This window comes from Delphinapterus leucas, chromosome 10 (genome assembly GCF_059928025.1).
Source record: "Delphinapterus leucas isolate spDelLeu-1000000601 "Yukka" chromosome 10, BTC_Dleu_Yukka2, whole genome shotgun sequence".
NCBI lineage: Eukaryota > Metazoa > Chordata > Mammalia > Artiodactyla > Monodontidae > Delphinapterus > Delphinapterus leucas.
In genome coordinates, this window is record NC_143138.1 from 73,733,026 (window position 1) to 73,759,726 (window position 26,701).

Genomic DNA, 26,701 nt, shown 5'->3' on the forward strand with positions numbered 1-26,701 from the left:
TTATTTATTTCAGGCTGCATTGGGTCCTCATTGCTGTGCACAGGTTTTCTCTAGGTGCTGCGAGCAGGGGCTACTCTTCGTTGCGGTGCACAGGCTTCTCATTGCAGTGGCTTCTCTTGTGGCAGAGCACGGGCTCTAGGCACGTAAGCTTCAGTAGTTGTGGCACGCGGGCTCCGTAGTTGTGGTACACGGGCTTAGCTGCTCCGCGGCATGTGGGATCTTCCCGGATCAGGGCTCAATCCTGTGTCCCCTGCATTGGCAGGTGGATTCTTAACCACTATGCCCCCAGGGAAGTCCCTGGGCTTGGTTTTGACTGAGAAACCGAGGAAAGTGGTAAACTGTCTCCTTTCAGTTCAGGGTGCCCTCTTGGCTGACAATTCAGCCATAGTTTGTTCAGCTTGGGAAAGGAGGCAGGACGGAGGGAAACTGCCAAGCCGACCTGGGATGTCAGTGAGCACCGGGCTGCCGCGTGGTGCTGGGCTGCAGTGCGGGGTTACCTTGGGGCAGCTCTGCATGGGACGCTGCAAACAACCGATGCTGACAGGAAGCCCCAGCAAGCCCCAGCGCAAACTTGCAGGTCACCACCTGTCACTGCTAAGCTTTCCTTTTACCTCCTGCCTTTGCCTTGTTGTCTCAGTGTTGACAAAAGCATGTTGAAGTCACTGCTGGTAAGAATAATAGTAACAATACCAGCATTTAACAAAAACTGACTGAGTGGGGGTCTGAGTGCTGGAGGTGTATTATCGTGCTTAGTCTTCCCCTCAGCCCTGTGCTCCTGTTCCAACATCATCCTCGACTTATAGGCGCCCAGGGGTATGGATGGCTTGGCCAGGGTCCTACAACCAGTGTGGTGGCGCGGAGTCCATACCTGCAGAGCCTGCACCTTAAGGACCTCACCTCTCCTGCCTGCCCCCTGTGCCACGTGCTGTGTTGCCTGCTGGGGGTGCGGAGGTGGCCACAGTCTGGAGCAGTTTAAACCCTGCCGGAAAGGGCTGTGCGTGTACTTTTTGCATACACTCAACACAGGCAGCACCACCCCTCATAGAGCACTGGAGCTCAGCAGGCAGGGACGTGTGCCTGTGCCAGTGCCAGCCTGTCCCCCAAACAGCCAGGTGTCCAGGCTGCGGGATCAGCGGGAAGCTCAATGGTCCATTTCTGCCTTTGCACAGCTGACACCTTGAGCAGAGGAGGCAGACATGACAGGTGCTTATTTAAAATTTTTTTTCTGGACGTGCCACTCTGCTTGCAGGATCCGGGATCCTAGTTCCTGGACCGGGGACTGAACCCAGGCTATGGCAGTGAAAGCACCAAGTCCTAACCACTGGGCCACCAGGGAATTCCCGATAGGTGATTATTTAAGCACAGCTGTAGTTACACTGAAAGGAGGGCACACAGCCTCGAAGGGGCACTTAATAGGGGACCTGTTCTAGTTTTGCAGAGTTGGATGTAGAAGAGGCATTAGCTAGCTGGGGAGAGAGTTCTGGGCCAAGTGGGCTGAGGCCAGGGATCAAGGATGAGCCTGGGACAAGGTGAAGCTTGGAAGTCAAGGAGGGCCAGACCGTTGGCTCACGTGGGCTGCTCTTTGTACCATATTCTCTTTCAGGAGGGTCCTGATAAATTATCAGTAGTTTGTGTTTTTTTTTGCGGTATGCGGGCCTCTCACTGCTGTGGCCTCTCCCGTTGCGGAGCACAGGCTCCGGACGCGCAGGCTCAGCAGCCATGGCTCATGGGCCCAGCCGCTCCGCGGCATGTGGGATCTTCCCGGACCGGGGCACGAACCCATGTCCCCTGCATCGGCAGGCGGACTCTCAACGACTGCGCCACCAGGGAAGCTCTATCAGTAGTTTTGCTCCTGGGCAGTTCTTTGTTCCTCTCTGGGGGTCTCAGACCTAACCTCTGGATGAACTGCTTGATTCAGAGAAGTGACATATTGAACATTTTATCCTCCCATTAATTCACAAGGTACTTTCTTACCTTTTGTTTCCTGCTTGCGTACAAACTGGGAATAAAACTTCTGGGCTTCTGGTTCTAGGAAAGAGTGGCACATGGCAGGTACTCAGATATTAGGTGAATGAGAAAGGGAGGGAAGGGGGTAATTAAGCGCCTGCTGTGTGCCAGGCAGTGTGCTTGGCTATTAGAATTTCCTAACCCACCTTCTCCTTACAGCAGCCCTGTAAAGGTGGTGATTATGAATATTCCCATTTAGGAAACAAGGAAAAATGAGGCTCAGTGAGGATGAGCAGGTTGTAAAGTGGCATACCTAGTTGAGCTGCCGGTTTCAGAGTCCGTTCTTGCGACCAGTCTGCCACACTGCCTCTCAGAGGGTAACAGAGAGAGAGGACAGGGAGCAGGGTGTGTGGCAGCCTGTTCCCCAGGCGGCCAAGTCATAGTGCAGAGTATGGCCTTGGTGACTTGTCCCCAGGCACACTGGAAGGAGGTTTCCTGATACTCCTGCCTCTCCTGGATTCCTACAGCCACATGTTGGCTGCTTCTGACCCAGCAGCCAGCTGCAATATGATCTGCTGTCCTTAGCCAGGAGAGCAAAAATGAGGGATGGTGTCCCCCCAGGTCCCTTCTCCCAGGCCCCCAACCCCTGACACCCTGGCAACAGCCAGGAGAGAGGGTTGACCCCGTGAACGGAGTAGGAGCGCCGATGGTTGCCTGGGTCCAGCCCTCCTGGTAAAAGTAGAGAGAGGTAGAAGATCACCATCTCTCTTACCTGGTGGGGAACTTGTCTACAAAGGAGATGTTTCTAAGACGCTGCTGAAGATTGCCTAAAAGCAGTTGGTCTCCACCCATACTTGCACCCATTCCAGAATGCTGCTTAACAGGACTGGGAAACCCATGCGCTGATATGATGTGAAAACACCCCATCCTAGAATTTGTAATAGCTTGAGTTAACTTTCTAGCTATTGGGGGCGGGGCGGGGGGGAAAGCCATTGCCCTCACTTGTCTGCAACTTGGGCTAATTTTAAGTAGTTCCAGAAGGTGTGTGTGGTTGGAGGGCCAGTGTTGTCCGGAGCCAGGACCAGTTACATGGGGATTGTGATTGGTTGAATTTGGGGAGGAAAAGCTTGTGGCCAGATTCCAACCCACTGACAATCTAAGCAGATTCTAGGAGGTCGGGCAGGCATGGTGGGCGTTGGCTTATTTTATTCCTGAAAGAGGCCCTTAGTAACTCAGGAAGGTGGAATCCTGCCTGAGAGGCTTCCAGCTGACCTGGCCTTTTCCTCCTTCCGCCTCTGCTGCATGTTTACACTTGACATAAACATCACAGAGCACGCTCACGGCTGAAAGTTCTGTAGTCTGCTGTGATGGTTACACATGGACATTGTGATGCTGTGTAGCATTTCATTTTCAAGGCTTGGGGAGCCTCCTACTTCATATGGGTGGGAAAGGGGAGGCATTTTGGGCAAGTCGCCATCTTTTTATTGTTCCAAGAGCTTGGTGAAGCATTTGAACTTTCACCTGTCAAAATCACTTTTGGAATGAGGACAGCTTCTTAGAATAGCAGAATGAAAGTATCCCAATGAGACCTTAATGGGGGCTTTCCCATTTGGACACCCACCTTGAATTCACTGGAAACAGAAGTTCTGGGCATTGTATGTTTCATGAATTTGGCTCAGACTTTTACTGGGTCATATTTCCCCCAAATCTTTTTGAAAAAGACTCATGTCTCATTCCTTTAAACCAACATGTGTAAGCTGGGTAAAAATAGAGCAAACTGGTTTCACGTTTTGATTTATGGACGAAATCTACAAGTTTGCCTTCGAAAAGCATTTAAAACATAACTCGGGGAAGTTTGAGCTTTGCAGACGGATGTCTGTGGCTGGATGAGACTCTGACCTGTTCAGATTCTGCCTGGTGCAAGACCAGACGTGGCCAGGTCCACCCCTTACGCGGATTAGCAATAAGCATGCACACGCTCTGCTTCTCCCCCCATCTCCCCTCACCCTTCTGAAGACTGCTCTTCTCCCCTTAGGCTGAATAAAGGAAACTGGCATGGAAAATGGTTTGACGTGGAATTTTTTTTACCATCAGTAGGTAGTAACTCAGTAATCAATAGCACTTTAAAGACACACTTGTAACGGGACATCTAATCCTAAAATTTCAGGCACAGTCAAGGACTGTCAGCTGGTCTAGCAGAATGAATTCCTTGGATACCTGTATTCTGTGCAGGGGTTCAGTGTTTCGTGTGCATCACCACTCCTTTGACCACAGGACCTCAGGAGCAGTGCTGGCTTCATGGTTACACGACCCGGGCAGCTATACAGAGCCCTGTGCTCAGGGGGCTTCTGTGTGCTTGGTTTAATGCTCTGCTGTTGCCATCTTGAAATTCTTAATACTTTTTGGACAAGGAATCCTGTATTTTCATTTGTCACTGGGCCCCGTGAGTTATGCAGCCAGTCCTGCTTAATAGTTAGTTATACAGTTCATTATGTAGAAAATCCCTGGGCACCTTAACTTTGAATGAGGATTGCTCGAATTTAGTGTCTGACCAACCAGTTCATGATAATCTTTATGCTATCCAGTTTTACGTGATCAAGTTTTGTTATGACTGACCTGCAACTGTGAAATTACCTTTGATTTCTGTGGGTTTGGGTGTGGGCTTTTAGGAGGGTTTTTTTTTCTTATAAGAGGACATAACAATAAACAGTTTGATTTAAAAAAAAACCCCACCCTTTCAGTATTGAATGGCATGCCATTTACTCCTTAACAGCATGTGAGTTTATTTTTCATGTGGTTGTAGCTGGGTTTCATTAAGTACAGTTTTGGCGTGTGTTTAACCAACATTCAGGTGGCTTGCGGTGGGTGGGTGGGAGGGAGGGACAGGGCGTGGGGAGCTGCAAGATGAAGAAGGCTTAGTTACTCCCCGTCAGGAGCTCGCATCCCTGGAGTGGGGGTGGGGGGGAGGCTGAGGAATGAATGGTTGTTGTCATGAGAGGACCCTGGTGTGGTTACACAGAGGCTGGTGGGAGTGAAGTGCACCATCTGTTAGATCTGGCCCTTGAATGATTATCTGGGGTTTGTCCTGCAGGAGGATGGGGTGAAGGGCCTTGTCATCATAGGGAATACAGAAGAGGTGGAGAAGTCCAGGGGGTTCACAGCAAGATGTGCTCCAGGAGTGAGGAGTCTGGAATGTGAAATGTGGTGGGTGGCAGTGACAAGGGTGGAAAAGCAGGCTGGGTGGAGGTTGTGTAGGTCTCTCAAGGTGCTACATGTCTAGGGAGTTTAACCCTGGGCAGCAGGGACCATTGGTGAATGGGGAAGCACAGGGATACCTGACTAGAAGGATGGTTCTCGGGTTATGTGAACAATGATGGAGCTTCATGGCTGTTGAGGAAGCAGAGAGGGGAGGAGGGGCCACATATTTTGGGGGAGAGTGTAGAAAAGGATTTGCCAAGAGGTAGGGAGAGAATTGTTGTGGGAACTGCTCCAGGGCTTTGGAGGAGGAGTCTAAGATGATTCTGACATTTTCACCTTGGGGTCCTGGCAGAATGCGGGGTTGTAACAAAGGTTGTTTAGGGTGTAGGAAATGGAGAGACAGGCAGAAAGACAGATATCTTGGAGATAATGTTTGAATTTTGATGGGTGTAGATGGAAGTTGGAAAGAGGACAGAGAGCCACAGGGAAGCCAAGGGGAGTGGGAAGTAGAAACCAGTGGCAGTGAGTTCCAGAAGGGACTGGCCAGTGGCAGGGCATGTCCTGTTAAGCTGGGGGATGACTAGAAAAGGGGCCATGCCTTTGGCCAGTCACTTATCCTCCTGGCAACACTTTGCCCAATTAGATTAGCTTAACTGTTATGAATGACTAACTTGTCAGAGAAGTGAGATGAAAATGATTGATAACACCCAGTATTTGTGAGATCTGAGAGAAAATGACCTCTTAAACATGTAGATGGGGGTGTAAACAGAAACAACTTTTCATAGGGAAAAGATATCTAGGACATAGTGATTAGTGAAAAGAAAGATTTCAAGACTGATCATATAGTATAATATAAATTATAGTATAATATACTATAATTTATAGTATTATATAAATTCCGGCAGCAAACACATACACATATGTGTGCACACAATCTGGTAGACAGTATACTGCCAGGTTAACAGGTGGTTATCTCTGGAATGCAGCCACCTCTTGTTATTGTCTGTATTTCTGAAATGATTTCTTGAAATTAAAAAAAACCTTTTTATTATGGAAAATTTCAAATGCATGTAAAAATAGAGACAGTGGAATAATGCGTTTTCATGGACTTATAATCCAATGACGCTGGTTAACAACATTTTGGAATCTTATTTCATCTCTTCGCATCCTTAAGTATTTTGGAGCAAATGCCAGCATTGCATCCCTTCACTCTCATATAGCTCAGTGTGGTTCTCTAACAGTTGAGGACTCCATTTACTTTCTTACAAAGAATGTGATTCATGCCTGTGCAACCCAGAGGCTTGACCAGGCCTGTGTCTCTCTGCTCAGACAGCAAAGCCATCGTGGATGGGAACCTGAAGCTCATCTTGGGCCTGGTGTGGACGCTGATCCTCCACTACTCCATCTCCATGCCTGTGTGGGAGGATGAAGGGGACGACGATGCCAAGAAGCAGACGCCAAAGCAGAGGCTGCTGGGGTGGATTCAGAACAAGATCCCCTACTTGCCCATCACCAACTTTAACCAGAACTGGCAAGATGGCAAAGCCCTGGGAGCCCTGGTAGACAGCTGTGCTCCAGGTAAGTGCCAATGGCTGCCTGAGCCATCCCTTCCGGAGGGGTGGGGTATGTGGACCCCTAAACCTCTTGGTTTTTGGTGGGAAAGCTAGGTTTGCTGTGATTGGTCTATTTCTCCTGGTTTTTAGCCCATTGTAAGATAACTAAAGGAACTAAAAATGGCTCCGTTTGCCTTTCTGATGGCAGGTCTTATAGGTCTATCCATAGACTTGTTGAATTATTTACGCAAATTCTGAATGAATATGCCTTCATGCTCAGAGCAGAACTTAAGTTCGGCTTCCAGACCCCAAGTCCTGCTTCTTCTCCCTCTTTCCACAGTTGGTGCCTAGTTTCCCACTGGCTTTAACATGTGCCCTATTAGGTGGTTTGGAATGAAAATCTAAAAACTTTTATTGAGTGGAAAGTACCAGTCTTTGTCAACCACTGGGTTGACTATATATGGCTTTCTCTGACCTTTTCTTTCTGCATTGCTGTGAAATAGTGCTTGGTAAGGATCCAGTTGGAGCCTTTTCCACCCTTGATGGGCTCCTCCTTTCTGAGTGGTTGAATGTACACCAAGGTAGTAATTATCCTCACTGGAGGGTTTAGATTGATGGGTAGAGTTTGCTGATACACTCTCAATAGAAAAACCAGAGCCTGTGTTTATGTACACGTCCAAAATTGTTTTTAATAAAAAATCTGCCCAAATAATCATATTTTCCATTTACTGATTGCTCTGTATATGCTGAGCATGTTGGTATTAAGTAAGCTAGTGGTTCTCAACACGCTCAACTAGCTGGTGTCAACTGGATAGGGAAGGAGGGCTGGCCCTAGGCCCCAGTCTTCCTTGAGAGCCTGTAAGCTGGTGTCATCCAGAAGTAACTCAAAGCTCAGCATTAGTTCATTTCCCAGGGCCCTCTTTCTTGCTTCCATGCAAAGACACATTTTAGGGTGCCTCTTTCCAGTTTAAACCTGGGGATTTTTACTCCAGCCCTATACTTCTTGTGGTTACAAAGGTTTTTGAGATAATTCTAGGTTTAGGCCTTTGAGCAAGTGAATGTTGTAAGTACACAGGATGTTAGTTCAGTCTTCTAGGTACATCCAGGATTGTGATTGTGATATTGTAACTTATAATACGAAATATATGTTTGGTTTTTGTCCCCTTTCCTGGCACAGAGCTCCTAAAACCCTTGGAATTTACTAAGCGAAAAGAGCTGTGGTAGTGGTGTCGTTCAGCCATGCCTGAGTTTGTTAATGAGGTGACTTTTGGAATGCCCCAAAGGATGGGGGCTGGATGTCGGGGGAACCAATCAGTGATTAGAGGGTTGGAACTTTCTCCCCTGTCCCCTGACCTCCAGGAAGGGGAAAGGGGATAGAGGTCGAGCTAACCACTAATGGCAGGTGATTTAATCAGTCCAGCCTGTGTAATGAAGCCTCCATAAAAATCCCTGAGCTACAGGGTTTGGGGAGCTTCCGGCTGGTGAACATGTGGTGGTCCTGGGGTGGTGGTGTGCCTGAAAGGACATGGAAGCTCCTTGCCCCTTCTCCCACCTTGCCCTATGCATCTCTTCCATTTAGTAAAATCCTTTTATAATAAACCAGTGACCCAGTAAGTAAACTGTTTTCCTGAGATCTGTGAGCCACTCTAGGAAACAATCCAACCTGAGGAGGGGGTTGTAGGAACCTCTGATTAGTAGCTGGTTGGTCAGAAGCCCAGGTGACAAATCTGGACTTGTGATTGGGCTCTGAAGTTGGGGTTGGAGGAGTCTTGTGGGACTGAGCCCTTAGCCTGTGGGTTCTGATGCTGTTTCCAGGTAGATACTGTCAGAATTAAGTTAAATCATAGGACACACAGCTGATGTCAACCCCACACATTTGGTGACCAGAGCACAAAAGCGTGAGTGTGATGTGCCCAAAAAATCTCTGCTGCAAAAAGGTACCAGGCCCAAATGGTTTTACAGGCTTTGTTTGTTCGTTTATTTACACCACACCCTTAAGGAATGGATAAATTCCTCTCTGAATGCAAGAAGATAACAGCCTGAAGAAGAAATCTCAGCTCAGGCAGAATAGTTTCTACCTTGGCATACTCATATCTGTGATACTTTTGGCCCATAAAGCATACAGTTCACTAAAATTTTTGGAAGAAACTGTTCTCTCAAGAGACTGAGTGAGTTTAGTTTAGGCACCTGGTTTCCTTTAACCTCTTCAGTCAGTTAATACTAACAGCATCTTTTGTGTGATGTTAACAGGTCTGTGCCCAGACTGGGAATCCTGGGATCCACGAAAGCCTGTGGATAATGCACGAGAAGCCATGCAGCAGGCAGACGACTGGCTGGGTGTCCCACAGGTATGTGTAGAAGCATGCGTGTCCCACGAAGCTGTTTCCCCTGATGCTCTGTGGATGCCTTTGGGTCTGGCAGGCAGTCTGACCTCCTCAGTGGTCAGCTTTCAATGAGCATTGTCTGTGGCTGTCTCCCATCTTCCTCAGTTTACCCATATTAATAGGTTCTCATTGACTTAGGTGCTTGTAGATCCCCTAAAGATCTTCACTGTCACATGTGACAGATTTTCTAGTATTTTTTTTTTAATATTTATTTTATTCATTTATTTATTTATTTGGTTGTGCCTGGTCTTGGTTGCAGCAGGCGAGCTCCTTAGTTGTGGCTCACTGGCTCCTCAGTTGTGGCATGTGAACTCTTAGTTGCGGCATGCATATGGGATCTAGTTCCCTGACCAGGGATTGAACCTGGCCCCCTGCATTGGGAGTGCAGAGTCTTAACCACTGTGCCACCAGGGAAGTCCTGAATTTTCTAGTATTTCTGTTCCAAAGATCACAAAGGCCATGTCTGGATGCCAGACTGCAAATGTGGACCTTAACCATAAGAAATTGCCAGTATTTGACCATTTTTAACCTGTTAAACATTTTTTAAAATCCAATATCTTCAAGAAAGTCACTTAGAACTTTTTAAGAAATTTAAACCAGGATAACTCGCCATTAATGGAAAGTGTTTAAGAATTCATATTGCTCATAATCCTAACAAAGGAATATAACAACAGAACTTGGAAATTGAATATGTCTTGGATACCGTCTACAGTAGCCACGTTGCTTAGTTGAGGTGCAATCTTCTAAGCCCTTCCAAGGAGTTTAAATAGCAACCCCTGACACCGTGACTCCCATGTTCAAAGACTCAATCAAGAAAAGTTGTGGGTAGCCAGTGCCAGGGGATGGATGACCTCATTACAGGCTCCATTAAGGTCTTGAGTTGGTATTCAGAGCTGAGTTCAGTGTATTTGTAAGAGGATCCCTTGGGAGGTAGAAAATCTTGCCTATATTTCTTTGGTTTGGTTTTGGCATCATGTCTCTTCTCCAAGGCTCATTCCTTGGCTCTTCCACCCTCAGGAAGTGGTATGATATGTTTTTCATCTCCCCTTAAACCAAAACCCATCTCCTTTTGGCATTCATGTGATGTTGGCAGTGTGTAAAGTTGTTGAAGGAGCTGCCTAGGAGAAATGCCAAATCAACGTACATCCTACATTTTACAAAACGTATTGGAGGCGACTGTACCAACCCAAATAGCTGTTTTGTTGCTGCAGGCTAATTATCAGAATGTTTCCTCTTTTCTTTTTTACCATGGAGTGGGGGAAGCTGGGTACATATGTTGTTTATCTGCATTTGGTTGACCTGTTCATGAGACAGAGTCTTCTGAGGAGGTGTGGCTTACCTCTTGGTGGCAGGAGAAGTTTTTGTGCTGTTTAGGGCTGGGTCAGCTGGTGGAACTGGGACTGTGACACCTTCAGGGAGGCCACCTGTCCAGCACAGGTCAAATCTTGCTCCTAAGCTGAATGTCAGGAGAAAATTTCCCCTTTCCTATTTTTTAAATGGCTTTTAATGTATTGAGACCTGTCTTAACTCAGGCTGCTATAACAATACCATTGACTGGGTGGCTTAAACAACAGACATTTATTTCTCAGTTCTAGAGCTTGGGAATTCCAAGATCAAGGTGCCAGGAAATACACTTCTTGGTGAGGGCTCTCTTCCTGGCTTGCAGACAGCTGCAAACTGCCTTCTGGCTGTGTCCTTACACTGAGGTGGAGAGAGAGTGAGCTCTAGTCTTTCTTCCTCTTCTTATAAGGGCACTAATCCCATCATGGGACCTCCACCCTCATGATCTCATCTCATCTAGACCTATTTACCCCCAAAGGCCCTACTTCTTAATACCATCACACCAGGGATTAGGGTTTTAACATATGAATTTGGGGAGGACAAAAACATTCAGTGTATATTACAAGAGCACATATCTAATATGTCATTGTGTTATCTCTTTTTGGTTTTATTTTTTTATTAGTAGCTGAGTCAATAGAAATGCAGACAATGGATAAGAGCAAAGAAAAAGGCCAGTTTATCTATGCACTTTTTGGTAATATGCTTTAATCCCACGTGTTCTTTTTCTTCTTCCTTACTTGATATAGCTTATCTTTTCTGGAAAAAGGAGTGAGTGGCCTTTTTTTTTTTTTTCAGGGTGGGGAGGTATGAACCTCTGGAAATTACGTATAGAATTGTCTGGAGAGGGTCCTCAGCTTCCAAAGGGGATGGTGACACTTCTAAAAGGTTAAAAAAAAACAACTGATTTTGCCATGCCAGTTTGATGTAGTTTCACTTTATTGAGAGTAGTGTTTGCTTTAAGAGATTTTTGCAAAAACTTCTATAGTTGCAAAGTGATACGTTCTGGGTGCTCATCTACCATGTCGTTATTCTAGGTCATCACTCCTGAAGAAATTATTCACCCGGATGTGGATGAGCACTCGGTGATGACTTACCTGTCCCAGTTCCCCAAAGCCAAGCTCAAGCCAGGGGCTCCTCTTAAACCGAAACTCAACCCCAAGAAAGCCAGGGCCTATGGCAGAGGTAAGCACTGGTCATGTTGGATTTGAGGCTTGTCCTCTAGTCTTGATTATTGAGAATCAAGAATGTATAGGCTTCACGGGCTTCCCTGGTGACACAGTGGTTGAGAGTCCGCCTGCTGATGCGGGGGACACGGGTTCGTGCCCCAGTCCGGGAGGATCCCACATGCCGCGGAGCGGCTGGGCCCGTGAGCCATGGCCGCTGGGCCTGCCCATCCGGAGCCTGTGCTCCGCAACGGGAGAGGCCACAACAGTGAGAGGCCCGCGTACCGCAAAAAAAAAAAAAAAAAAAAAAAAGAATGTATAGGCTTCATACTTAAAAACACCCCAGGCCTCCTCTGTCAGATGTTTTCTACCTAAAGGTCCATTTGTTTATGACCATCTTTTTCTGCCTTGTGAATTTAGGCTTTCAGAAACGCTGCTGCTTTAATGTGATGGAGACTGATGAGTTTGTTGCTTTGTGACTTGGGTGCAGTAACCCTGGGATGAAGAAAGGACTATTGTTCCCATTTTTCAGATGAGGAATCAGAGGCCCAATCCACAGAGGAAAGGGGAGGTCGGGGTGGAGGGAAGAGGGGGTGGGGGAGGTCCCCCAGATTACCATGGTGGGGTGGGACAGGAGCCTGGGTCTTCTGGCTGCTGATTCATCTCTCCTTCGGTTATGCTAAAGCTGCTGCAGGTTTCCAGATGCAGTGGGAGCTATTGTTAACCCCTGGCAGATACTTCCTTGCTAAGACATCCTGTTTATGCTCTCCTAGCCAGCTGCCAAGGAGTGTTCTGCTCAGACCGTTAGAGTGGGTCAAAGGCATTTTGAGGAATTTGGTTTTCTGGTTGGCACCTGACTTAAAGCACATCAGCTTTTTTAAAGAGAACAGTTGCATTTCAGCCCAGTGTGGGTTCTGATAAAGATCAGTACAGCAAGATGCAATATGTTCCCTTTTCTGTGGCAAGGGGGAAGAGTGCATTCTGTTTCTTCATTTTCATAATTACAGTTAGGATAACATTTACACACACAAAGTATTTTGTATGTCCTCTCCTAGAATCTACAGTTCTTAACATTCTAATGTGGTCTCTCGCCCCATGTGTGTATGTGTGTGTGCAAGTGTGTGATTGTTGAATTATTTGAAAATAATTTGCTGGCATGGTAACAATTCATTCCTCAGTGCGTCAGCCAAGTCTCTCGTAAGAATAGGACATCCTCTTTTGTAACCACAGTATTCATTATCACACATAAGAAAATGAACAATAGTTTCATAACAACTAATATCCAGTTTATATTCAAATTTCTCTCTTGTCCTACGATTGTCTTTTACAGTTTTTCTCATTTTACACACCAAGATCTGATTAAGATTCACTTTCTACATTTGCTTGTTATTTTACCTTAGACTCTTAATCTAGGATAATTTCCGCTTTCTTGTTTTTTTTAAAATGACATTGACTTTGTAAACATCCAGAGCTCTTGTCTATGTACTCATTCCCTTTGAAGATAGCATTGCCCTACTTGGCATCAGCTTGGTCTCTCTTTCTTTTTCTTTTTTTTTTTTTTTGGCATGCCACGAGGCATGCAGGATCTTAGTTCCCCAACCAGGGATAGAACCCATGCCCCCTGCAGTGGAAGCACGGAGTCTTAACCACTGCACCGCCAAGGAAGTCCCAGCATCAGCTTAGTCTTGAGATGACACACGACCAGGGCAGTGATGCTGACCGTGTGCTGTTCTCAGCCTCAGTATCCAAGTCCTTCTCATCTGTCTTTTTAGCATGATTTAGACCAGAGGACAGACAGTTCTGGAAGAGACCCACTTACCGTTTGAAGTCCTTTTGGCGATGAGGTGGGGTCTGTGCAATCATTTGTGTTATATGGAGACTGGGGACTTTGTTTGAAGCCCTCCCCGCAGTGCAGTCAGTTGAAGGTTGGCATGTCCACACTTGCTTTAAAAGTGCTTCTCTAAGCTATAACCAAAGACGGTGACTGGAATAAGGAATCTGATTTGAAAGGTTATTCTTCCTTAAAGGCAAAAAAGCTGCAAACAGCCAAATCTCCTGTCAACAAAATTGGTCAAATGGATTGAATCTAATCAAGGCATAAAGTGCTTGTTTGCAATAACCTTATCACTGGCTGTCATGTTTCCCCATTGTTAATATGAAACGGTTTCCTTTCATGGTGCTGTTTTCTAGAAAATGACCTCTTGCTGCAGTCAAGGAATGTGGCTAGTCATTGCCATTTCCTTCATCTGCCTCTTTATAAGTTGTATGCACTTAGGTAGGAAACATATACACACACATATGTATGCACATGTGTGTATTCTTTGCATTTTTTTGTTGTGGTAAAATACGTATAACACAACATTCACTAATTTAACTATTTTTAGATGTACCATTCAGTGTCATTAAGTACATTCATACATTCACTGTGTTGTGAGACCATCACCACTATTCATCTCCAGAGTTTTTGCATCTTCCCAAACTGAAACTCTGTATCCATTAAACAGTAACTCTCCATCCCCACCTCCCCCCAGGCCCTGGCAGGCACCTTTCTACTTTCTGTTTCTATGAATTTGCCAACTCTAGGTACGTCATAAGTGGACTCATACAGTATTTGTCTTTTTGTGTTAGGCTTACTTCATGTAGCATGGTGTTTTCAAGGTTCATCCATGTTGTTACATGTATCAAAATTTCATTCCTTTTTAAAGCTAAGTAATACTCCATTGTATACATATTCCACATTTTGTTTATCCATTTTTCTGTCAATGGACATTTGGGTTGTTTCTACCTTTTAGCTATTGTGAATAATACTGCTGTGAACATGGGTTTATAAGTATCTGAGTCTGTACTTGCGGTTTTGGGGGGATATACCTAGAAGTGGGTTGCTGGATTATATGGTAATTCTGTGTTTAATTTTTTTTCTTTTTAAGTAGGAAGACAAAATGGTCATTTTAGGGAGCAGGGCCACATGTGAGGCCACATGGGCAGCACCTTAGATATTACGTTGTCCATGATGAGACAAGGGGAGGGACAATTTGTTCTCTCCTATGTGGCCATATTGTTTTATTTCTGCCAACAGAACCAAGGCATAGAGAACATTTCATCTTCTAGTTTCTAAAACGGTTGGTAGGTTTGGTTTTATTTATTTATTTGTTTGTTTGTTTATTTATTTATATACAGTATGTACTCTTTTAATTAATTAATTTAGTTATCTATTTTTGGCTGCGCTGAGTCTTCATTGGTGCGTGCAGGCTTTCTCTAGCTGCAGCAAGTGGGGGCTACTCTTTGTTGCGGTGCGCAGGTTTCACATTGTGGTGGCTTCTCTTGTTGCAGAATACGCGCTCTGGGTGCACGGGCCTCAGTAGTTGTGGCTCACAGGCTCAGTAGTTGTGGCCACAGGCTTAGTTGTTCCATGGCACGTGGGATCTTCGTGGACCAGGGATCGAACCTGCGTCCCCTGCATTGGCAGGCAGATTCTTAACCACTGGACCACCAGTGAAGTCCCTGATTTTTTTTTTTTTTTTGTGTTTTTTTTTTGCGGTACGCGGGACTCTCACTGTTGTGGCCTCTCCTGTTGTGGAGCACAGGCTCTGGATGCGCAGGCTCAGCGGCCATGGCTCATGGGCCCAGCCGCTCCGTGGCATGTGGGATCTTTCCGGACTGGGGCACGAACCCGTGTCCCCTGCATCAGCAGGCAGACTCTCAACCACTGTGCCACCAGGGAAGCCCGGGAAGTCTCTGTTTTATTTTATTTTGGATGTTGATCAGGTTGCAGTTACCAGCCGGTTAGCATTTGCAGATCCATTCACTGAGACCCATTAACTGAAAGGAGAGAGGGCCAGGGTGAGGTTAATCTACAGCCACAAACGGGTCTTTGTGGTGGGATCCCTTGTGGAGTTCGGTATGTTGAAAGCGTGAATGCATGAGCTAAGCAGAAACCTTTAATGAAACCTGTGTTCTGTATGGAGCAGTTGCTGTATAGTGAGCCCTCAGCACACTTCGTTCTGAATAATCCTAGGGAACAGTTGTTTCTCTGCACGGTAAGCATTAGCTCCAAAGGAGTTTACAGAGTGTGGAACGTGGTTCAGCCTCTAACCAACCATGGTTAACCAGGGTAGACAAGCCCAGTCCCTGGCTTTGGACAGTGTGCAGAGTAGGTCGTTCCTCAGGCTGTCAGAGTCAGATGGAGCGGGTATTTATAAATACTTAAATCTTTTTGTTAAATGACCCAATCATTATGTAAATTTTAAGCAAAAGAAAAATGTAGAGAGACTTCTCTGGTGGTCCACTGGTAAAGAACCTTCCTTCCAATGCAGGGGACGCAGGTTCGATCCCTGGTCAGGGAACTAGGATCCCACATGCCGCAGGGCAACTAAGCCCACGCACCACAACTAGAGAGAAACCTGTGCGCCGCAACAAAGATCCCGCGTGCCTCAACTAAGACCTGATACAGCCAAAAATAAATTAAATAAATAATAAATAACTCTTTAGGGACTTCCTGGGAGTGCAGTGGTTAAGAATCCACCTGCCAGTGCAGGGGACATGGGTTTGAGCCCTGGTCCAGGAAGATCCCACATGCCGCGGAGCAACTAAGCCTGTGTGCCACAGCTACTGAACCTCTGCAGTAGAGTCCGTAAGCCACAACTACTGAAGCCCGTGCGCCTAGAGCCCGTGCTCTGCAACAAGAGAAGCCAGTGCAATGAGAAGCCCATACACCACAACCAAAAATAAATTAATTAAATAAATTTAAAAAAAAATTGGAGGTATTTCTTTCCAGCCATATGCCGAAATGAGTTCAGACTCTATATTTTCTTCAATTTGCATTTCTTACCTAACAGGGTATGAACATTATCTTGTTATATAACAATCTATCACCAATTTTTCTTAAACTAGGTTATTTATTGGAAACCTAATGTAAATCCAGGTATAGTAACAAATGACCCAATGTCTTCAACAGATCAATGGCTGAAAACTTCCCAAATTTGCCAAAAAACATAAACCTACAGATTCAAGAAGCTGAGCTAAACCCAAGCAGAATACACACACACACACACACACACACACACACACACACCAAGCCACATCTTAGACAGACTTCAAGAAACTAGACAATACAAGCTTGAAAGCAGCAGGAGAGAAATGACATCTTACGTATGGTGGAAACATAAAATGACAGATTTCTCATCAAAAATCACAGAAGCCAGAAGGAAGTGACACAACATTTTTCACGTGCTGAAGGAAAAGGATTGTCAACCCAGAATCCTATATCCAGGGATAATATCCTTCAGGAATGAAGTGGAAATAAGACATTCTCAGATAAAGGAAAACTAAAACTATTTGTTATGGGCACATCCCCTAAAAGGATTGGGAAAGGAAATTCTCTGGACAGAAAGGAAACAATGAAAGAAGGAATTTTGGAATAACAGGAAGAGAGAACGTGATAAGCAAAAATATGGATAACTATAATAGACTTTCTTCAAAAACCACAAACTACCAAAACTCAGCCAAGATGAGATAGATAACCTGCATGGTCCTATATCCATTAAATAAACTAAATTTGTAATTTGAAAGATCTTGGGAAAGAAATCTCGGCCCAAATGATTTCACTGGAGAATTCTACCATACATGTAAAGAAACATTAACACCAAATCTACACAATCTCTTCCAGAAAATATGAGAAGGGAATGACTTCCCAATTCATTTTATCAAGCTAGTTTTGCTCTAATAACAAAATCAGACAATGACAGTGCCAAAAACGAAACTGCAGACCAGTATCACTCATGAGTATAGATGTAAAAGTCCTCAATAAAATGTGAGCAAATAAAATTCAGCAATATTTAGAAAGAATTATATACATCATGACCAAGTAGGGTTTATTCCAGGGATGCAAGGCTGGCTCATTATTAGAGAATCAGTCAACATATATTAACGGGCTAAAGAAGAAAAATCACGTGATCGTATCAACTGACATAAAAAACATTAGACAAAATTCAGTAGCCATCCATGGTAAGAACTCAGAAAAAAGAGGAATAGAGAAGAACTTACTCAGTTTGAAATTTGAGTAGCCACCCCAAAAAACCTACAGCTAACATTATAATAGTGAAAGACTGAACATGTTCCCTAAGATTGGGAACAAGGCAAGGATGTCCATTTTCACCACTGTTTTTCAACGTAATGATGCAGATTTTAGCCAGTCTAGTCAGGCAAGAAAAGGAAATAAAAGACGTACGTATTGGAGAGCAATAAATAAAATGTCCCTATTTGTAGATGACATGATTGTCTATGTAGAAAACCATAAAAAATCTACCCCCAGAAAAAAAAAATCTCCTTGAACAAATGAGTTCAGCAGGGTCACGGGATGTTAAGATCGACATGTAAAAATCCATTGTATTTCTGTCTACCAGAATGAACACGAGGATACTGAAATTAAAAGTACCTCGCCATTTACAGTTGCTCAAAAAAAACCTGAGAAATAGGTGGAAATGTAATAAAACATGATAGGAGTTATATGCTGAAAACTACAAAAACACTGATGAAGAAGTCAAAAAGATCTAAATAAATGGAGAGATACGCTATTTTCATGGGTTGAAAAAGTAAAGATGTCATTTCTCCCCATATAAGTTTAACACAATTGATATTAAAATCCCAACGAGATTTTTTTTCTATAAATATAGAAAATACTATTATTCTAAAACATATGGAAAGACAAAAGAACTATAGTAGGGAAAGCAATTTTGAAAAAGCAAGTGGGAGGATTCAGTCTACCTGCTCTCAAGACTTATTATAAAGCTACAGAAATCAAGATTATGTGATATTGGTGGAGGGATAGGCACATTGATCAATGGAACAGAATCGAGAACCCAGAAAGAGACCTACACAAATAAGCACAATTGATTCTTGACAAAGGCACAGGGGGAACTCAGTGGAGGGAAGAGAGCCTTTTCCGCACAGGATTCGATAGCAGTTGGACATCCAGAGGCAGAGAAAATGAACCTTGACCTAAGTCTCACACTTCGTATAAAAATTAACTCAAAGTGGATCACAGACTTAAATGTAAAACATATAACTATAAAACTTTCAGAAAAAAAATACAGAAGAGAATCTTTGGGATCTAGGACTGGGCAAAGAATTCCTAGACTTGACACCAAAAGCATGATCCATAAAGGGAAAAAAAAATGATCAGTTGGACCCCATCAAAGTTAAAAAGCTTAAAACATTTGTAAAAGTATGATCTGCTGAGGTCTTGGCATGGTACATGAGCACTGGACTGTGTGAGGGTTTTCTGTCAATGAAGGGTGCACTTCTGGATCACCCCACTCTTGCAAGATAAGCTTCCTTAGCTTACATCCTAGAGGCTACCTGGACACCATCTCAAACAGAACTCAAAATGTTGCGTAGACAAAGGGCCTGAGGGCTGGATTTTACTTAAAAAAATTTTTTTTTAAACAATTTGAAACTTTTTGCAGTTAAGAGGATGAAAGACAAGACACTTATATGTTGCTGATGGGAATGTAAAATGCTACAGCCACTCTGGAGCACAGTTTGACAGTGTTAAAAAGAACTAAACATGCAACTACTATATGACCTAGCAATTGCACTCCTTGGCATTTATCCAGAGGGATGAAAACTTATGTCCACACACACAACCCTGTGCATGAATGTTTATAGCAGCTTTATCAGTAATAGACAGCTGGAAACAACCCAGATGTCCTTCACTTGGTGAATGGTTAAACAGTGGTGCATTCATATCATGGAATATTACTCAGTGATAAAAAGAACAAGCTACTGATACACACAAAAACCTGGATGAAATTGCAGAGAATTATGCTTCGTGGAAAAAAGCTAATCCCCAAAGTTTACATAATGTGTGATTCCATTTATATGACATTTTAGAAATGATAAAATTATAGAGATGAAGAACAGATTGGTACTCTGAGAGGTTACAGAGTAGCACTCTGAGGGGGTAGCTATGAAAGGGCAACACGAGGGTTCCCTATGGGATGGAAATGTTCTGTATCTTGACTTTGTCAAGGTTAGTTCCCTTGTAGTGATGTTGTACTTGTGTTTTGTAGGATGTATCCATTTGGGGAACTGGGTAATGGGCATTATTATCTTTTACACCTGTATGTGAATCTATCTCAAATTAATTTGCTCAATCATCTTAATTAAAAGTTTAATTAAAAAATAATAATCCAATTTAAAAACATTTCAAGTAATAAAAAAATCGTCTTTATAGAATTCCCTGGTGGCCCAGTGGTTAGGACTCTGGTGCTTTCACTGTGGTGGCCCGGGTTCAGTCCCTGGTCAGGGAACTAAGATCCTGAAAGCTGCGTGGTACGGCCAAGACAAAAAACAAAAAATTCTCTTTAATAAAAAATGAGTGGGCTTCCCTGGTGGTGCAGTGGTTGAGAGTCTGCCTGCCGATGCAGGGGACACGGGTTCGTGCCCCAGTCCCGGAAGATCCCACATGCCGCGGAGCGGCTGGGCCGGTGAGCCATGGCCGCTGAGCCTGCATGTCCGGAGCCTGTGCTCTGCAACGGGAGAGGCCACCACAGTGAGAGGCCCGTGTACTGCAGAAAAAAAGAAAAAAAAAAAAAAAGAGCCATTCTCTGCACTTCATTCGTCTTCCCCCTCAAGGCAAGCCCCACTGCTACTAGTTACCATGTCATTTTCACAGTTGTATAACCTTTTGACCTAAGTGCGCTGAATATTTCAGAATTGGATGTTGCTTAAAGAACCAGGACAAAATTAGGGGTTTTGACCTGTTTGATTATCCTCATCACAGTTTGTCGCCGTCTCCCATGTGACAGTGGCAGAGCTGGATCCCATCTCTCAGATCCCAGAAGGAGACATGATGGGTGATAGCCTGTGTTGGGGCCTGCCCAGCTTGTAATGTGCTTGTGTAAACCTGTGACAGGAATCGAGCTCACTGGAAACATGGTGAAGCAGCCGGCCAAGTTCACTGTGGACACCATCAGTGCCGGGCAAGGAGACGTGATGGTGTTTGTCGAGGACCCAGAAGGGAACAAAGAGGAGGTATGTTGGAGGATGCTGCCTTTCCTGTCAGCATCCCATGGAGCTTTTGGAGTTTGTAACAGGCCCAGGGACTGTGCCTCCATTTGCCTCATGAAAGCTCACCACAAAAGCTGTTTTTTACCAAAAGGATCCTGAGTCTTAACAGAGGTTAGAGTAACTTGCCCAAGGATTGTGCCTTGAAAAATCATATAAATTCATACCTAGGGACACAATTTTTAATATAATGAAATAAAGTATCCTTTATTTTATAAAGGATCTAGCTATTGTTACTGATAAAATACAATACAGTAACAATACTGAGTCTCTACTGTTTTCCCATGCTGACTATCCTCTGGCTCCTCCCTCAGGGCCTTTGCACATAACTGTTTCTTCTGTCTACTCACCTTCTTAAGACTATATTTTATTCCCAGTACTTAGCACCATCTGAAGTTCTAAGCTTACTGGCATACTGTCTGTTTCTCCCACTGGGTGGGAATTGTGCCTGATTTGTTTTATTTTTGGTACCTGACACGGGGCCTGGCATTTCATAAGCTCTTAATAACTAGTGGGCCAATAAAGGTTTAAATTAATTGCTTCATAGTCTCTCTCATCTGGAGAGTTACAGCCAGGAGACAGTGGAGAATCCTGACCGGGTTGTTCCTTTGTGCTGTGTGATTTTGTTTCTGTGACTTCAGGCTGTTTCCCTCCTGGGGCATCCTGCAGGAGTGGTGGGGCAGAAAATAGCCAAGGCAGATTCCTGGCCTGGCACCTTGCTGCAGGACCTTGGCTGGCATAGCATGCTTTCACTCACAGCCGGCACCTTCTCTAACTGTTGCTCATCTTCCGTCCTAGGCACAAGTGACCCCTGACAGCGATAAGAACAAGACATACTCTGTGGAGTATCTGCCCAAGGTCACCGGACTGCACAAAGTAAGATAAGGCGTCATGGCCTTTGCTTGGACTGCCCTTCTGAGCCTGCTTCGTTATATGTGGAAGAAGAGTGGTTTTCTTAAGTTCACTTCTGATTTTCCTTTCTGTTTATAAAAGTATCCACATTCATTGTAGAAAATTTGGGATCCCTCCGAGTCAGACTTAACACATTAGTTACTACGTGCAGATTGGTTGAATTCCACTAAGTCCTTTGCAATGTCATAAGATTTTTGTGACTCCACCTAGGTAACTAATAATTGTAGCTGCAAGCCTGGAGTGTAAATGCTAAGCTGTGGGTTCTTTGTCTTTAATGCTTCCTTAAGTATCCTTCTTCACGGTGCTCTGCAGCCTCTGTCAACATCGAAGCCTGGGTGCACAGAAGGCCAAATGACTATAGTGGAGGCCAGTGGCCCACCCAACCTGATAACCCTTAAAATTTAAAAGATGAGAACTTTGACTCAAAGTTTAGATGGAAATCTGTACTGTGTCTCAAATCCATGTATCTGAAAATGATCTTGGTCCCTTGAAAAATACTTTGACTCTTAGGTTTGAAATTCTCGAACTGTGCATTATATGAGGGAGACAGTGGCCTCGCTTGCAGCTGCCTTGAGAGTCCATTGTCCAGAGACTGAAGTATAAGTATTTGTGTATATCCTACTCTAGAGGCTAATTTAGGCATGTCTGATGTGTTTTAATTTGCTAAAGGCGTGATGTCCCAGGCCCAGCTGTGTCACTGGTGGAGCCAGATGGGAGTCCCATTGAGGCCACTTCCCCAGGGCTCCTGGTTCCCTCACCTTTGTGTGTATGATCGGGAGGATGAACGAGAAGGCTGTCAGTGTATGTGGCTTGATACAGTGTTCTCGCTGAGCAGGAAGAAGTGATGATGTCTCACCTGCCTGTCACTTGTAGGTCACAGTCCTCTTTGCAGGACAGCACATCTCCAAGAGCCCATTCGAAGTAAATGTCGACAAGGCCCAGGGAGACGCCAGTAAAGTCACTGCGAAAGGTCCGGGCTTGGAAGCTGCTGGGAACATCGCCAATAAGCCCACCTACTTTGACATCTACACAGCAGGTAACACCTCTCCTCTTGCAAAGCCTGAGATAATCCTCAGGAACCTGAAGGCTTGGGATGCCTGACACTTCGTCTTTTAAATTGAAGAACCAACAACAAAAACAGCTTTTTCAAATGTGTTGGTTATATTCTTAGATTTTTCAAAATCAGCTTTTCTTCTCTAAAATCTCATACTCAAGCTTAACTTTGATTATTATTAATAATTTCTGTATACATTTCTGACTTGGCTAAATAAATATTCCAAAGAACTAAGGTTTATGAATCATCTACTGGACCAAATTCCATGCAAGGTCCTGGGTGGGGGCTGGTAAGAAAGGGGATGAATAAACCACAATTCTTGAATTGTCAGTTTTCTTTTCAATGTAGAAAATAGAGAATGGGAGAAAAGGAAAGTTGGCTATGACCCTCCTCCCCTCCACCGGGAAACAGGTCCAGGTGTGAACCTTCTGCGTACCTCTCTGTCTCCTGCAGTTTGCATTTTCTACCTACTTTTGCCCTCATCAGCAGGGAGCTTTCTAGAGGGTGACTTGGGCCCGTGGAATGTTCTCTGTCTGCTAGGTGCTGGCGTGGGTGACATTGGTGTGGTGGTGGAAGATCCCCAGGGGAAGAACACCGTGGAGTTGCTCGTGGAAGACAGAGGAAACCAGGTGTATCGATGTGTGTACAAACCAGTGCAGCCTGGCCCCCATGTGGTCAAGGTCTCCTTTGCTGGGGACACCATTCCCAAGAGTCCCTTCATTGTACAGGTCGGGGAAGGTGAGTGCCAGGGGAGCTGACCGCATCTGCTTCTGTCATTCAGGCTAGCTGTGCATGACTGGGCTGTGAGGCCACGAGAATGGTCAGGGCCCAGCACTGAACTCAGGCCTGTCCCTTTGCTGCCAGGGCCCCTTTGGCAGGAAGTCTCCTCAAGACATTAATACTAGTATCTACTTTGTCCTCAAGATATTAATACTAATATCTTCCTATGAGCCATGCAGTGACCTAAGTGCTTTATGTATTAACTTATTTAATCTGCCCCAAAACACTCATATTAGGATTCATGATCCTCACTGAGAGATACAGGACTGAAGCTGTTTGAGGAGTGGCGTTTGTGGCTGATGTTAACAGCAGTGGCATTGCTGGTGCCCTGCAGCCTCCTTTACTGGCTGTCAGGCACTGAGCACACTTGCATCTAATCATGACACCAGCCAGTGTGTTGCAGGGGCTATTGTTATCCCCAGTTTGCAGGCGGAGACACAAGGCTTAGGTATCATAAGGTATCAGTGACTGTGGAGTAAGGCCTCAGTAGGAATAGAACCATGGTCTCTGTCAACCGCTTAACCATGCTGTTAAACTTCCTCTGCAGCCAGAAGCATGCATTTTTCTCTAACGTTAGACTGTTTCCTTCTGACTTTGTTACTCCTTTTTTTTTTTTTTCCCCAACTCTGCTACCTCTTCTAACCAATACTTGCCTCTCCCTGTTCTGTCCTCTGCATCTGCACCTGCAGACCTGGCTTCCTCTTCTGAATCCTGCCTCTGGGCCAGCCTGGACCCCGAAGCTGTTGGCTTCCTAGTTGAAAGCACTGGGCCAGAGGCATCTCGCTTGGTAAGGGCTGGTTGGTGGGGCTTCCATTGCCAGTTCTTTGTGCTGCCTGCAGTTGTCAACCGGACCTGTGCTGTTTGTGACTTCGGGAAATTATAGTGCAGGTGTTAGTACCACTTGTCCAGCCAGACCCCAAACCCACTCTCTAATTACATTTAAACATCACTAAGACATCTCAAGATAGTGGAAAATCAGGTGGTTGCCTTCAAGCTCTTTAGTTCCATTTAGTGTTTATATGAACTGAGCGGTTATCCTTTTGATGTTGAGACTGTTGCCCATGTTCAGAATTTCCATGAGTTGTTGTTGTTGTTGTTTTTAAAGACACATTTAAACCCTCCAAGGGAAGTCCTGTCATGCTGTTGTGGCTTATTTCTGGTATGACCAACTTTTCTCCCCTTGACAAAGAGAAAAAAAACAACCCAATGTATTCAGGAGCAGAATTCCCTTTGACATAATGCAAGAAAGAATTTTGAACAGCTTTCCTAGTTCCAGTGGTGTTTTCTGACTTCCTCTCACTCATGGACGACCTTTTTCATTTCTGGCATATCCATCTGTCACTTGTATTAGTTAGTATTTAATTAATAGTTTTTCTTTTGATGTACTATCCCTTCCTCCACTTAAATGATTTTAAGAAAAAAGAAGCTTTATGTCACTTTTACAGTGGAAAACCAATAAACTTATGCTCATCCATGAACCACATAAAAGCATCTCTGCTCCAAGGGTGTGTGTATGTCTCTTTGGGAATGTCCACCTGAGGACATTGCAGGGAGGACGAGCCAGAGGAGGAACTATCTTCCTTCTGTAAAGAGTCTTGTCTTCTGGAGTTTATGACCCCCCTAGCGTATAGAGAGCTGTCAGATACGCAGCGTCATGTTTGGAAAGGAGCAATGTGACATTTTTCCCATTAATCTCCTGTTTCTATACTCGATGAGAAGGTAGCTCATGTTGTCAAAAAAGTCCTAGGGCACAAGGATGTCTTTTTTTTTTTTTTTTTTTTTTTTGCGGTACGCGGGCCTCTCACTGTTGTGGCCTCTCCCGTTGCGGAGCGCAGGCTCCGGACGCGCAGGCTCAGTGGCCATGGCTCACGGGCCCAGCCGCTCCGCGGCATGTGGGATCTTCCCAGACCGGGGCACGAACCCGTGTCCCCTGCATCGGCAGGCGGACTCTCAACCACTGCGCCACCAGGGAAGCCCCAAGAATGTCTTTTGTCGACCTTCTGACAAACCCCATGGAACAGTTTTGTGGAACTCTTATGTAAGGAATGTTAGACGCTACCTTTGTACTTAATTTTTAGACTTACAACTTTGGGTTTTTTAACTAGAGCTAGAATTCAAATTGAGGGTGGTGTTTATTCCTAATTGTTGCATTTATAGCTGCCCACATTCTGAGGACCTTGTAACAGACAGCACTGAAATGTTTGTCTGCCTTGGCTGAGGTGGGGTTGACCTGGTCTTTTTTTGAGCTATCCTCTGGCTCTTCCTGTGGAAGACAGCAACATTTAGACTTAGAAATGGCTGATCTAAAGTTTGGAACAAGGTCAGATGTTTTCAAGTGCTCCATTTTCCAAGTAGACCCAGTCTTCCCAATTACTGGGCCCTTGAGTATGGCAATGAGGTTTGAACAATGTCCAGCCCTAGGTCTTAACTCTCTTTCACCACCAAGAGGATAAACGCCAGAATTCAGCCACTACCAGGAGCCCAGCAAATCCACGCTGTGCTCTCCTGCTTTCTTTGCCAAAGTAATTTTTCCCCAGTCCCTGTGCAGTGTGGCCGGACAAAGTTATGTTGTGTCTTTATTTGCGAGCCTGGTGTGCTCCCTGAACGGGACCCCTGGTCTCAGACAGCTGCTGCATACTCTTTGTGTAAAGCAAACATTTTCTTGGCGGGTGGCTCAAAGTTACCTTGGCTTGCTCAACTCGGACTAAAGAATGAAAGGTTGAATTGATGTTGAAACTGTGCTTGCAGCCTGTAATCCAAATGCCTGCCGGGCCAGTGGCCGAGGCCTACAGCCAAAAGGCATTCGCATCCGAGAAACTGCAGACTTCAAGGTTGACACCAAAGCTGCTGGAAGTGGAGAGCTCGGCGTAACCGTAAAGGGTCCTAGTAAGTGCTCCTTTGTTTCCCCATCTCAGGTATGATTTCGGCCAGCTTTGCAGCCATGGATCATTGCACAGCCAGTTCTGATCAATTTATCCCAGAGAGCTATGTCAAAGGTTTGAGGCTCTCAGGGCTCCATGCAGAAGGAAACAGTGATCATTTAATAATGTCTGCCCTGGATGTGGGAACAGTGGTGGCTTGACAGCCTCATGTTATTTTAAGGCTTCTGGGAATAGAAATAAATAATGGAGTTAGAACAGCAACATGAAGTGGCCCCTTTTTTTTTCTTTGAGGAAACCTAGGCTCAGAGAGGAAGGGTCTTGACCAAGGTCACATAGCTTGTAAGCATCTGAGCCGGAATTCAAGCCCAGTTTCCAAAGCCAGTAATTTTCCCTCTACAGGTTACATTTTATAAACGATGAA

The 26,701-nt window shown here is 44.9% G+C and overlaps 1 protein-coding gene across 15 annotated transcripts in view; it reads left to right on the forward strand.

Annotated features, from left to right (window-relative positions):
* Positions 1-26,701, forward strand: part of FLNB (filamin B) — a 138,839-nt gene that overhangs the window by 50,050 nt on the left and 62,088 nt on the right. For 11 of the 15 annotated variants that reach the window (XR_016394477.1, XM_089918120.1, XM_089918110.1 and 8 more), the window contains exons 2-9: positions 6,475-6,723; positions 8,949-9,046; positions 11,458-11,605; positions 20,501-20,619; positions 21,451-21,528; positions 22,438-22,600; positions 23,159-23,356; positions 26,147-26,284. Coding sequence is in view for 14 of the 15 variants with exons in the window: in XM_089918120.1 (XP_089774246.1) it covers positions 6,475-6,723; positions 8,949-9,046; positions 11,458-11,605; positions 20,501-20,619; positions 21,451-21,528; positions 22,438-22,600; positions 23,159-23,356; positions 26,147-26,284 (1,191 nt within the window). In the remaining variant the exon portion in view is untranslated. Of the gene's footprint in view, positions 1-6,474; positions 6,724-7,875; positions 7,959-8,948; positions 9,047-11,457; positions 11,606-20,500; positions 20,620-21,450; positions 21,529-22,437; positions 22,601-23,158; positions 23,357-26,146; positions 26,285-26,701 lie in introns of those variants that run through there. The other 4 variants (XM_089918117.1, XM_089918115.1, XM_089918118.1 and 1 more) reach the window with 4 other exon arrangements.